Source organism: Ranitomeya imitator, chromosome 1 (genome assembly GCF_032444005.1).
Source record: "Ranitomeya imitator isolate aRanImi1 chromosome 1, aRanImi1.pri, whole genome shotgun sequence".
In the NCBI taxonomy this organism is placed as follows: Eukaryota; Metazoa; Chordata; class Amphibia; order Anura; family Dendrobatidae; genus Ranitomeya; species Ranitomeya imitator.
The window spans coordinates 1,242,583,558-1,242,598,033 of NC_091282.1; the positions used below are offsets into that span (position 1 = coordinate 1,242,583,558).

The 14,476-nt window shown below is 42.2% G+C and overlaps 1 protein-coding gene across 3 annotated transcripts in view; it reads left to right on the forward strand.

The window, feature by feature from the left end:
* The window catches only part of CTNNA2 (catenin alpha 2), a 1,798,423-nt gene that overhangs the window by 1,392,032 nt on the left and 391,915 nt on the right, over positions 1–14,476 (forward strand). For all 3 annotated transcript variants that reach the window (XM_069745159.1, XM_069745158.1, XM_069745160.1), the window contains one exon: positions 10,043–10,199. In XM_069745159.1, the coding sequence (XP_069601260.1) occupies positions 10,043–10,199 (157 nt within the window). The remainder of the gene's footprint in view (positions 1–10,042; positions 10,200–14,476) is intronic.

The window sequence follows — 14,476 nt, forward strand, 5'->3', positions numbered from 1 at the left end:
GTTGTCCTGTTCTTACACCCATTTTGCTTACTTTTTCAGCCACCTAACCTTTACTATGACCATTTTACAGCCATTTTGCGGCACCAAAGTTTGGGTCCCCATTGACTCATATGGTGTTCAGATCCAAGGTAGAATTCGGGTCAAAGTTTGGTAACTATTTTCTCAAGTTTGGAAGAAGCAGCTGAACCTGAACTTCCATGGGTCCGCTCATGGACCGCTCTGCGGACCGCTCATCCCTAGTCTCCCTCCAAGCTCACTAATCTAGAGCTATTGTGTAAAGAAGAATGGGCAAAAATGTCACCTCTAGAAGTGCAAAGTTAGTAGAGAGGGGGGTCTTACACAGTACTGACCCGGAGGGGTTGGGGGCAGAATACAAATGCACGTCACAATTTTCAGATTTACATTTTTAGAAAACCATGCATCATTTCCTTTACATTTAACAAATACTTGCTACTTCATGGTGGTATAACACATTGAATGCCAGTAAAACACATTAATGTTTGTTGATGTAACATGAAAAAGGAGGAAAAGTTCAGAGGGCATGAATATTTTTTCAACCTACTGTATGTATACATCTACTCTTCAAAATGGGAACTGCCTCTACTAGCAGCTACAGAAACTCAACATTTTTTTCCATATAACTCTATGGTTGTATGGCAGCCCAACTGCAGAGCTCTTCCACAGGCCCAGGACAGGCTCCAATAAAAAAAACAGCCATGTGGAGATGATAAAGGAATGATTTCTGGAGGCTCTAAAGCTTCGTCATCCAAACCATAGCCATGAGTTAAAGAATTTTCAACCCATACCTGTATGCAGTGTCGGACTGGGGTGTCAAGGGCCCATGAGTAACATTGACCTTGAGGGGCCCACTTTTCACCTGCATACAAATATTATACAACCCTCATTCACAAATCTACCTATGGTTAATGGATGAGCTGCTGCTTTTTTCTGTACAGAGTGAATCAAGTGAATTATGACAAGTACAGCCCATACAGTGGGGTTGGGGGCCTAGTTGGGCACAGGGGCCCACCGGGGAATTCCCCTGTTCCCCTATAGGCCAGTCAGAGCCTGCCTGTATGAACCAAGCCTACAAGCTGGATAGGATGTGGCACTCGTAAATATCACTATCATAATATTTCACAGCAATATAAAGAATAAAAATCACCTCCACTATCACTTTACCCCATAAATAAAACAGCAAAAAAGGAAAATATATCTACACAGACACAGTAGATAAAAGCCACTACCATGTCAATGAAGACTGTGCTGGCGAGAGGGCTGTGGCATCAATAATATATGACATATGGTCATTCCAAGTAGACCCACTTGCTCCCTTTAAGTTGATAAGTGCTGAAGAAATACAATACTCAGGGAAATGAAAAGAAAAATATGTGGTTGAATTATTGTGTGTGATAGCCATGGATGGGACTCGGAATGAAATGTGCAGTGATGGAACTGTTAGAATGGTCCCTTACTGCTCCTCATCATTTGTCAGTGTGCAACATTATAATGCTGCGCGACTAACTCTGCTAAACAGTAGCGCTGGGACCGTCACTTAAATTTTGCTTCGTGACATTTGCTATTGTTATAAAGCCATAAATTACAAGAGGGATTTGTCCCATCCTATATAATCATGCTGCTTCTCTATCTTTGAGGAGTTCTGGTGTGAATATAAACTGAATCTGTCACATAGTCTTTGGGGGCAGCTGTTCTGTGGTCCGAACCAATATCCTAGAGATTGATGCCATCAATCAAAGGGTATAATTATGGATGGAAGAGCGCTAGACCTTTCTGAATCAATATGTCATTTGTGGTCAACCCCTTTCCAAGTTAATACAATCTTTAGATGGAAACTCCCTGGATTCGAGAAGCGTTCCTCCTCTTGGGTAACGGGTCAAAATGTGGGATGGTTAAAAATGGAAGTTTTATATTTAAAAATACATCGCATCTTTCTGAAAGAATCCATAATTTATGGTTCTACCAGTTCCCTTTGGATTTATTTAATCAGGGATCTCTCAGCAGAAAAGAGATAATTAAGATGTATGCAGAAGATAGAAAAGAAGAGCAATCGGTGGTCTGAAAGAAGGCTTTGACATGGCAGGAAGAGATGCCAGTCAAACAAGAACTGGGACAGTGGCTTTTTCAAGGTTTTGGGGCATTGTAGAGCATTATCAAACACTTTTGCAGGCAGACTATCTCATGCAGACATAAAGGCATCTATCTTTGTTCACAAGATGCTTTCCAGAAGTTTTTTTTACTTACTTATGTACAGTTTGGAAAACTTCAGCCTAGCTTGTTAAGTCTCTGTGTCAGCAATGAGGTCCTACTGGGTCTTCTGCTATATTGATTTATTTCATTGACATGACAACAGATAGTTTGCGCTGACACCTATGCACCTTGAGCCTGCAGGACAGATTGAATTTCTTTTGATCTTGATTGGAGCTGCTTTCCACATCCGGACTGTCATGCTTTGCAAACTTTCATCAATTTTTCTCTGCTGTCTATGTCCAGGGAGATTAGTTACAGTGTCATAGGTTGTAAACATCTTGATTATGTTGCTCACTATGGACAAAGCAACATTAAAATCTCTGGAGATGGACTTGTAACCTTGAGATTGACGATATAGTTCAACAATTTTGGTTCTCAAGTTCTCAGACAGTTCTCTTCTCCTCTTTCTGTTCTCCAGACACACAAGTAAACTCCTTATCTTTTTATCTGGTTTCAGGTGTGATATTCATATTGCCCACATCTGTTACTTGCCACCAATTGAGTTTGAACAAGCATCACATACTTGAAATAAATTTTTTTATCCAAAAGTTTGGAAAGGTGCCAGCAATTTTGTCAGGATCATATTGGGGGTTTTGTCTGAAATTAAGTCCAATGTGCTTTTTTTTGCTGTTCTAACATACACAAACGAAATATGCATGTATTTAACAAAATGTGTAATTGTAATAATTTTCTTCGAGAAATATTTCATTTTCAGGAGGAATTTCAAAGGTGCCAACACTTTTGGCCATGACTGTAGAAGATAAATACAGACTTAATTCAATTGGTTTTACCAATAGGACCAAATTATGGATCAGTGTTCTATGGATACCTATTTTGGTGACCATTCCTTCATCTGGTCACATATTGGGTCTCGTTTTATGTCTGATATTACACTAAAGAAAACACAAGTTCTTTATCAATGATCAATGTGGCAATGTGGCATTCTGGCATGTTCAAATGCATGCAGTAGGTGTTATTTCCTGTTGTGAATTCTGCTTTTGGGTTCCCTCCAGTGGTTGTAGGTGGGAATGCAGTTGTCTCTGAGTCGCAGTCCTGGCCAGGTGTATCTGCTGATTGCAGTTCTGACTGGGATATTTAGGTGTGCAGGATTCATTAGTTTTTTCCAGTTGTCCATAGTTCTGGGAGGTTTTGGATCTTTGTCTGGTTCCTCCAGCCTTGCTGCCATTTCAGCAAAGATAAGTGTCTGGTTTTTGTTTCTGTGGCACACATGCTGTGTGCTTAATAATTCTGTGCTATTCATTTGTTTTCTCTTGTCCAGCTTAGATTGAGTCAGTGTTTTTCTCTGTCTTGCTGGATTCTCTGGAGTTGCAGATATACGCTCCACATCTTTAGTTAGATGGTGGAGTTTTTTGTATTTTCTGCTGTGGATATTTTTGGAAGGGTTTTAATACTGACCGCTTAGTATTCTATCCTATCCTTTCCTATTTTAGCTAGAGTGGCCTCTTTTGCTAAATCCTGTTTCCTGCCTGTGTGTGTCTTTTTCCTCTACTACTCACAGTCAATATTTGTGGGGGGCTGCCTATCATTTGGGGTTCTGCTCTGAGGCAAGGTAGTATTCCTATTTTCATCTATAGGGGTATTTAGTCCTCAGGCTGTGTCGAGGTGTCTAGGATTTGTTAGGCACACCCCACGGCTACTTCTAGTTGCAGTGATAAGTTCAGGATTTGCGGTCAGTATAGTTTTCACCAAGTCCAGAGAAAGTTCCATGCGGCTCCAAGGTCATAACAGTACAACTGGCCGATAATGAGTTAAATGCATCTCAGAAGAAGGGAAGAAAGGTGTTAAGCCATTTTTTTTCTGTCTCTTCTCTTCCCTCTTTTTCTCTGGGTGGCTGAGGAGTCTTGTGCTAGCATGGATATTCAGGAATTAGCTTCTCGTGTGGACCAGCTTGCTGCTAGGGTACAGGGTATTTCTGATTATATTGTTCAGACTCCTGTTTTAGAGCCGAAGATTCCTACTACTGATTTGTTTTTTGGTGACAGGTCCAAATTTTTGAGTTTTAAAAACAACTGTAAACTGTTTTTTGCTCTGAGACCTCGATCCTCTGGTGATTAAATTCAGCAGGTTAAAATCATCATCTCCCTGCTGCGTGGCGATCCACAGGATTGGGCATTTTCCCTGGAATCAGGGAATCCGGCTTTGCTTAATGTAGACTCCTTTTTTCAGGCTTTTGGATTATTATATGATGAACCTAATTCTCTGGATCAAGCGGAGAAGACCTTGTTGGCCCTGTCTCAGGGTCAAGAGGCGGCAGAATTGTATTGTCAGAAATTTAGAAAATGGTCTGTGTTGACTAAATGGAATGATGATGCTTTGGCGGCAATTTTCAGAAAGGGTCTTTCTGAATCTGTTAAAGATGTTATGGTGGGGTTTCCCACGCCTTTTGGTCTGAGTGATTCTATGTCTCTGGCCATTCAGATTGACCGGCGCTTGCGGGAGCACAGAACTGTGAGCGCTGTGGCGTTGTCCTCAGAGCAGATTCCTGAGCCAATGCAGTGTGATAGGATTCTGTCTGGAACGGAATGACAAGGTTTCAGACGTCAGAATAGGTTGTGTTATTATTGTGGCGATGCTTTTCATGTCATTTAAGTCTGCCCTAAGCGGACAAAGAGGATCGCTAGTTCATTTACCATCAGTACTGTACAACCTAAATTTCTGTTATCTGTGTCCTTGATCTGCTCATTGTCATCATTTTCTGTCATGGCGTTTGTGGATTCAGGCGCTGCCTTGAACTTAATGGACTTTGAATTTGCCAGGCGTTGTGGTTTTTCCTTGCAGCATTTGCAGAACCCTATTCCTTTAAGGGGCATTGATGCTACACCTTTGGCTAAAAATAAGCCCCAGTTTTGGACACAGGTGACCATGCGCATGGCGCCAGCCCATCAGGAAGATTGTCGTTTTCTGGTGTTGCATAATTTGCATGATGCTATCGTGCTGGGTTTTCCGTGGTTGCAGGTACATAATCCTGTGTTGGACTGGAAGTCTATGTCTGTGACTAGTTGGGGTTGTCAGGGGATTCATAATGATGATCCTTTGATGTCAATCTCCTCTTCTTCCTCTTCTGAAATTCCTAAGTTTTTGTCTGATTTTCAGGATGTATTCGATGAGCCCAAGTCCAGTTCCCTTCGACCGCACAGGGACTGTGATTGTGCTATTGACTTGATTCCAGGCTGTAAGTTTCCTAAAGGCTGACTTTTCAACCTGTTGGTGCCTGAACACACCGCCATGCGGAATTATATTAAGGAGTCTTTGGCGAAAGGGCATATTCGGCCATCTTCTTCACCGTTGGGAGTGGGATTTTTTTTTGTTGCTAAGAAGGATGGCTCCTTGAGACCCTGTATTGATTATCGCCTCTTGAATAAGATCACGGTCAAGTTTCAATACCCTTTACCTTTGCTTTCCGATTTGTTTGCTAGGATTAAGGGGGCTAGTTGGTTTACTAAGATTGACCTTCGGGGGGCATATAATCTTGTTCGTATTAAGCAGGGTGATGAATGGAAAACTGCGTTTAACACGCCCGAAGGCCATTTTGAATACCTTTTGATGCCATTCGGACTCTCTAATACTCCATCTGTTTTTCAGTCCTTCATGCATGATATCTTCCGGACTTATCTTGATAAATTCTTGATTGTATATTTGGACGATATTTTGATTTTTTCCGATGATTGGGAGTCTCATGTGCAACAGGTCAGGATGGTGTTTCAGGTCCTTCGTGACAATGCTTTGTTTGTGAAGGGGTCTAAATGTCTCTTTGGGGTGCAGAAGGTTTCTTTTTTGGGCTTAATTTTTTCTCCCTCATCTATAGAGATAGATCCGGCTAAGGTTCAGGCCATTCATGATTGGATTCAACCCTCATCCGTGAAGAGCCTTCAGAAATTTTTGGGTTTTGCTAATTTTTATCGCTGTTTCATTGCTAATTTCTCTAGCGTGGTTAAACCTTTGACCGATTTGACGAAGAAAGGCGCTGATGTGGCGAATTGGTCGTCTGCGGCTGTCTCTGCCTTTCAGGAGCTTAAACGCCGATTTACTTCTGCTCCGATGTTGCGCCAACCGGAATTTTCTCTTCCGTTTCAGGTTGAGATTGACGCTTCTGAGATTGGGGCAGGGGCCGTTTTGTCTCAAAGGGATCCTATTGGTTCCTTGATGAAACCGTGTGCCTTCTTTTCTCGTAAGTTTTCCCCTGCTGAACGCAATTATGATGTCAGCAATCGGGAGTTGTTGGCTATAAAGTGGGCGTTTGAGGAGTGGCGGCATTGGCTTGAGGGAGCTAAGCACCGTATTGTGGTCTTGACCGATCATAAGAATCTGATTTACCTCGAGTCTGCCAAACCGCTGAATCCTAGACAGGCTCGATGGTCCTTGTTTTTTTCCCGTTTTGATTTTGTAGTTTCGTATCTTCCGGGTTCTAAGAATATTAAGGCTGATGCCCTCTCTAGGAGTTTTTTGCCTGATTCTCCTGAGGTCCTTGAACCGGTCGGCATTCTGAAGGAGTGGGTGGTCCTTTCTGCCATTTCCCCTGATTTACGACGGGTTTTTCAGGAATTTCAGGCTGACAGACCTGACCGCTGTCCAGTGGGGAAACTGTTTGTTCCTGACAGATGAACTAGTAGAGTGATTTCTGAGGTTTACTGTTCTGGGTTGGCTGGTCATCCTGGTATTTTTGGTACCAGAGATTTGTTTTGTAGGTCCTTTTGGTGGCCTTCTTTGTCACGTGATGTGCGTTCTTTTGTGCAGTCCTGTGGGACTTGTGCGCGGGCCAAGCCTTGTTGTTCCCGTCCTAGTGGGTTGCTTTTGCCATTGCCAGTCCCTGAGAGGCCCTGGATGCATATTTCGATGGATTTTATTTCTGATCTTCTGGTTTCCCAGAAGATGTCTGTTATCTGGGTTGTTTGTGACCGGTTCTCTAAGATGGTTCATTTGGTGCCTTTGCCTAAATTGCCTTCCTCTTCAGATTTGGTTCCATTGTTTTTTCAGCATGTGGTTCATTTGCAGGGTATTCCGGAGAATATTGTGTCTGACAGAGGTTCCCAGTTTGTTTCTAGGTTTTGGCGGGCCTTTTGTGCTAGGCTGGGCATGGATTTGTCTTTTTCTTCTGCATTTCATCCTCAGTAGTGTTGAACGATACCGTCCGATACTTGAAAGTATCGGTATCGGATAGTATCGGCCGATACCCGAAAAATATCGGATATCGCCGATACCGATATCCGATACCAATACAAGTCAATGGGACATCAAGTATAGGAAGGTATTCTCATGGTTCCCAGGGTCTGAAGGAGAGGAAACTCTCCTTCAGGCCATGGGATCCATAGGGATGTGTAAAATAAAGAATTAAAATAAAAAATATTGATATGCTCACCTCTCTGGCGGCCCCTGGACATCACGCTGCTAACCGGGAGGCTTCTTTGTTTAAAATGCGTGCCTTTAGGACCTGCGAATGACGTCCCGGCTTCTGATTGGTCGCGTGCCGCCCATGTGACCGGCACGCGACCAATCAGAAGCCGCGACGTCATTCGCAGGTCCTTAATTCCTAGAATTAGGAGTTTTTGTGAATGAGAATGACGTCGCAGCTTCTGATTGGTCGCGTGCCGGTCACATGGGCGGCACGCGACCAATCAGAAGCCGCGACGTCATTCTCATTCACTAAACTCCTAATTCTAGGAATTGAGGACCTGCGAATTACGTCACGGCTTCTGATTGGTCGCGTGCCGGTCACATGGGCGGCACGCGACCAATCAGAAGCCGGGATGTCATTCGCAGGTCCTAAAGGCGCACATTTTAAACAAAGAAGCCTCCCGGTTAGCAGCGTGATGTCCAGGGGCCGCCGGAGAGGTGAGCATATCAATATTTTTTATTTTAATTCTTTATTTTACACATCCCTATTGATCCGATACCGATACCCGATATCACAAAAGTATCGGATCTCGGTATCGAAATTCCGATACCGCAAGTATCGGCCGATACCCGATACTTGCGGTATCGGAATGCTCAACACTAATCCTCAGACAAATGGCCAGACCAAGCGAACTAATCAGACTTTGGAGACTTATTTGAGATGCTTTGTGTCTGCTGATCAAGATGATTCAATGGCCTTCTTGCCATTGGCCGAGTTTGCCCTTAATAATCGGGCTAGTTCGGCTACTTTGGTTTTGCCTTTCTTTTGTAATTTTGGTTTTCTTCCTCGTTTTTCTTCTGGGCAGGTTGAGCCTTCTGACTGTCCTGGTGTGGATTCTGTGGTTGACAGGTTGCAGCAGATTTGGGCTCATGTGGTGGACAATTTGTTGTTGTCTCAGGAGGAGGCTCAACGTTTTGCTAACCGTCATCTGTGTGTTGGTTCCCGGCTTCGGGTTGGGGATCTGGTCTGGTTGTCTTCCCGTCATGTTCCTATGAAGGTTTCTTCCCCTAAGTTTAAGCCTCGGTTTATTGGTCCTTATAAGATTTCTGAGATTATTAATCCGGTGTCTTTTCGTTTGGCGCTTCCCGCCTCTTTTGCTATCCATAATGTCTTCCATAGATCTTTATTGCGGAAATATGTGGTGCCCGTTGTTCCCTCTGTTGATCCTCCGGCCCCTGTATGTGGTTGAGAAGATTTTGGATTCTCGTTTTTCAAGGCGGAGGCTTCAGTACCTTGTCAAATGGAAGGGTTATGGCCAGGAGGATAATTCTTGGGTTTTTGCCTCTGATGTCCATGCTGCTGATTTGGTCTGTGCCTTTCATCTGGCTCATCCTGATCGTCCTGGGGACCCTCATGAGGGTTCGGTGACCCCTCCTCAAGGGGGGGTACTATTGTGAATTCTGCTTTTGGGTTCCCTCCAGTGGTTGTAGGTGGGAATGCAGTTGTCTCTGAGTCGCAGTCCTGGCCAGGTGTATCTGCTGATTGCAGTTCTGACTGGTATATTTAGGTGTGCAGGATTCATTAGTTCTTGCCAGTTGTCCATGGTTCTGAGAGGTTTTGGATCTTTGTCTGGTTCCTCCAGCCTTGCTGCCATTTCAGCAAAGATAAGTGTCTGGTTTTTGTTTCTGCGGCACACATGCTGTGTGCTTAATAATTCTGTGCTATTCATTTGTTTTCTCTTGTCCAGCTTAGATTGAATCAGTGTTTTTCTCTGTCTTGCTGGATTCTCTGGAGTTGCAGATATACGCTCCACATCTTTAGTTAGATGGTGGAGTTTTTTGTATTTTCTGCTGTGGATATTTTTGGAAGGGTTTTAATACTGACCACTTAGTATTCTATCCTATCCTTTCCTATTTTAGCTAGAGTGGCCTCTTTTGCTAAATCTTGTTTCCTGCCTGTGTGTGTCTTTTTCCTCTACTACTCACAGTCAATATTTGCGGGGGGCTGCCTATCCTTTAGGGTTCTGCTCTGAGGCAAGGTAGTATTCCTATTTTCATCTATAGGGGTATTTAGTCCTCCGGCTGTGTCGAGGTGTCTAGGATTTGTTAGGCACACCCCACGGCTACTTCTAGTTGCGGTGATAAGTTCAGGATTTGCGGTCAGTATAGTTACCACCTACTCCAGAGAAAGTTCCATGCGGCTCCAAGGTCACCGGATCATAACAATTTCCTTTAAGTATTACATTGAATTTTCTTATTTTGCAAAGTAATTTTTCCCTAGAATTAACAATGAAGCTACTGTTTCGATAAAACAGATTTGAAGAATCTAAAAAAAATTTCAGTACAGAATAACAATATTAGATGTACATTAACATTCTAGAAGTTGTATTACTATTAATGATAACCTTTTCTCTTACTTCAGGTGATCAATGCTGCCCTGACTCTGGCTGCAAGACCTCATAGTAAAGTAGCTCAAGATAACATGGACGTCTTCAAGGACCAGTGGGAGAAGCAGGTCCGGGTCCTTACGGAGGCTGTTGATGACATCACTTCTGTAGATGACTTCCTGTCTGTCTCCGGTGTGTCTTAGATTCTATAGATTGATATATATTAGGGTTTAGTTTGACTCTAGATGTGCAGTGGGCGTAGAGTGTAAATTTAAGTTATGAGTAAACTCAAGAGAATGCTTATATAAATGGGTTGATCCTTTGAAGGGGTTATCTGGTACTGTTTTTTTATTGCTATCTACCTGTCTGTTGTGCTTGGCACCAACCTCCGCTGGCGCAAAGTGGTTACAGGCCACTCCTGCAGGTGATTCAATGGCTTCCACTGACATCCTATCATCAAAGCAGTGATATCTCTTCTGCACTGCTCTGTTAAAAGGCCGTAGCTGCTGATGGCATGCTGATTGACAATCGGCTCCATGCTGTTTAACTGTGGGGAGCAAGCTGTCAATCAGCTTGATGTCAGCAATCACATCTCTTCAACAAAGCAGTCAGGAAGAGAATGAGAATTTCTGTTGACTTGGAGCAGCCAACTTGCTGTCAGGAGTGGTCAATGATCGCTCTGTAAAACATAGTCAGAAAATCCTCACCCATTAAAAATTAAACTTTATTAATAATAATTAAAAGAGAGCTTCCTAAGCAATTCCCACAATTAAAATGGAGCTCCATAAGCAATTCTCACAATTAAAAGGGTGCTCCATAAGCAATTCCCAAAAATCAGCCACATCCAGGTACATATAGTGTCCCAAATACTTTAGATATTTGTTGGTAAGCCACGCAAAAACAGAACTGAAAAAGGTAAGTTAGAGAAGGACCTAAATATTTTTTCTAGATAATGCACCCTATCAATAGCCCTACCCGAGCTTGGAGGTTGGCACACTAAATAAAGCTCACAATTTTGGCACCATCTCTCACCGTCACCTCACCCAAGCTGACCCCTTGGGAGTCCTGGAAATAGAAGCCCCTGTTATAGATGAAGAAAGTTAGACAGGACATCCAGAAATCTGGGTGATTAGGTGGCTATCACGGCTCAGAAAAATACCCATTAAAATTTATATATACAGTATGTATAAAGTGTCTGTGTATACAGGAAGTGCTGTTCGTGTTAAGCCAAACCCTTGCAGGGATATACAATTGAAATCCTTAAACCCATATGGGGTAAACAAGATAAATAAAGACACAAATAGAGCACAGATTCAGCTTGGATGGTAAGGACCCCACATAGATATCAGTATACCACGAATTTGATATGTTTCCCCATTCTCAATGCTGGTTCATTAGGAGGCGTTAATATCCATAATATGTGGTTTCTTGGAGTCATGATGCCTGGATTACAGCATGTCTGTCTCTTCGAAAGAGCATCTAAAAATATGTTCTCAAAGGTAGATTGGAGACAGAAGAGAATAAGAGCCAGATGGTATTTCGCAAAGAACTAGCTTGGCCCTAACTGAGACAAAGCAGACCGGAAGAGGAAGATCTGCTCTGTTGACTGACAGTTGCCGAATTGATGGATGGAGTGGTTAGTGACTGCTCTGTACCAGCGCTGGGTAGAACAGGCAGGTAGTTAGCAACTTTTAAGTAACTTTTAGGTAGTTAACAGTAATTTTTAGGCCAATAGTAAAAAAAAAAAATTGTCCTGGATAAACCGTTTAACAAAAATGCGTCATCCAGGTTTTAAAAGTTGCTAACTTTTTATTAGGATAGGCTATTAAAGGGTTTTCCAATATTTATTTTTACTGCAACATTCCTAAAAAACTGACCAACATGTCTATTGATATAATGGCTGCTTATGGAGGAGAATTTAACCATACCATATGTGGTGTTTTACAATTGGAGAAGACTATGGATAGGTCTTGTCACATGCTCCCTCATAAGCAAACAATGAGAAACTACCCCTTTAAATATTAAATCAGTGGCTGCTCTTTGTATTGATACTTTATTCTATTCACTTCAAAGAGATGAATTATCCAACAAAGCTAATATGTGCAGTAGGGAACAATGTAAAAAATGAAGAGGCCAAATCAATTGTCTGAGCATCATCTTCCCATCAAACAGTAGATGAGCAGAAGTACTGATATCAGAGTAATAGTGTATCCCCCAAATAAAGAGTCAGTTTAAAAGGTCCTGATTTTTTTTCCAAGGTATTATTTTAGTAAGTCATCTATTTGAAGCATGGAAAGATTTTGATTTTTGGGAAGAAATAAAATTCAGACAATCGGCAATTATTGCATGAAAGATGTTTTCACTAACGGTAGATAAACATTTAATAGATCGATATCTGTTTTTAATGCTAAAAACTCGTTCACTCTAAAATTTCCACAAAAGATTTGGAATCGGATCTGCTCCGAAGTCCATAAAAAAAATTCTTACCATATTGTGTGAATATTCTTCATGTTATTTTCAGTGGAAACTTGTCTGTGCTGTTCATGTGATAAGGTTTTTTTATTATTATTTCTTTTTTCTTCTAATGAGGTTGGGAAAATCTTGCCATGGGAAAAAAAAATAGAGGAAAGGGAGACATTTTCTTTAGGTGGATGCATCATAGTATTCACTCCGAACTCAATACTGTAAATTACAAAGGCTAAAAAACACTGTGTGGTAGAAACCTTGTGGAAAACATATCTTTAAAGAATAGCGCACATCAAAATTGATATCATTTTAATATATTGCAATCATCATATTATATACAATTGCTCATTTTGCCTTTTTACCCAGCTAATTCTTCTCTTTTCCATTAGGTCTATGACATCCCATGATTAAAACTTGACTAGCTGAATCCTTCTATGCTCTACGTATGAACAGGAAGTCTCTTTTCCCTGCATGAGTCATCACTTGGTCAGCTGGGTCATAAGTTATAAAGAGGAATGATTTTTGTAGGAGACTTTCTGTTTCCACATAGAGCTGAGAAAAGAGAACAATTAGCAGGGTAGAAAGGCAAAATGAGCAATTGTAAGTATTTAATGCTATATAATATGATGACTCTACCATAATAAGAGGATAAACACTTGGCTGGGAGGAAGGCTTCTTTAAAAATGTTTCAAAGTAGCTTTAGGAAGTTTTTAAAGAAAAATAAAACTCCTGCCGAAAAAAATAAAATATTTATTTCCTTAACTAAGTTTCTCATAAAAATATGACCTTCAAAAATTTTGTGTGAACATATCCTAACAGGACATTTTCCAAACATAACGTATGGAGCCTAATCTTACATTCTCTTTTTTTTGTGAGAAACTTAGTTAAAACTTTGGTGATTTAATTACCTGTATCTTTATAATTAAATACTTTTTTTTTTCTGAAAGAGATCTTTATATTTAGATATGTTTTTCGAATTATTGTTCTAATCCCACACTTAATCAGTAAATTATTTTTAACAAACTTTCTTTTATCTGGACAAACTAGTAATGATTTTACCGCCGATAAGAAGCACGCTGTCATGCTTTACAAATCTTCCTTGGGACCTTGCCTGTGGCCAGGCTTTAGGCCTGTTTCACACGTCAGTGGCTCCGGTACGTGAGGTGACAGTTTCCTCACGTACCGGAGACACTGACTCACGTTGTTAGGGCTAGCGGAACGCACCAAATTATAAGACAGATAGAGTATGGTGCGTTCGCAGCCCGGGGTCCACCGTGCAGAGATGGAACCTGCTGCCAAGTAATGACGGACTATATGGCGGTACTCATAAGTATACACACGTGGGTTAAACTTCACCCAGCGTGAAGGAAGCGATCCTGTTGCGTCACAGGACCGCGGTACCGCACATAGAGCGCGAGCAAGTAGTCAGCGAACTCAACCCCAACTAGGATTGAAGTCCGATTAGACCCTTGCTGGCACAACACCGCAACTGGGTGTGTAAGGAAACTAAATGACAATATTAAGGCACAAGGGTGCATGCGGTGCCGCACTGACGAACGCCACTAACCACCCAGGCTTGGGTAAGGAAAGCACAGAGGAAGTGCACGGCGCCGTACTGGCGGTCACTGCAACTGGACGCTGTAATGTGTGATTCGTGCTGTAGGCTAAGTCGGGCGCTAGATAGCAAACATACACCTTCCGCGAACAGACATTCAATAGGGTAGGGGTATCCAAGGACGACTTGCACTCACAACATACACACATTAACAATTGTACACTAGCGCATGGCCGTGCGGTCATGCGCAGTTTATATAGTTGCAGCACAGGAAGTGGCCACAGAAACTTTGCCCTTCCAAGACCTGCCAAGAGGACCAATGGAATGTGCTGCAGAGCCTGAGCACATGACCCTCGATCTCCAACGGGAGATCTTGCCCTGGGCATGCTCAGTGTGTGCAGACAAGGACTTAGTCCCAGAGAAGTCTGCTCGCTGCTGACCAGCACTG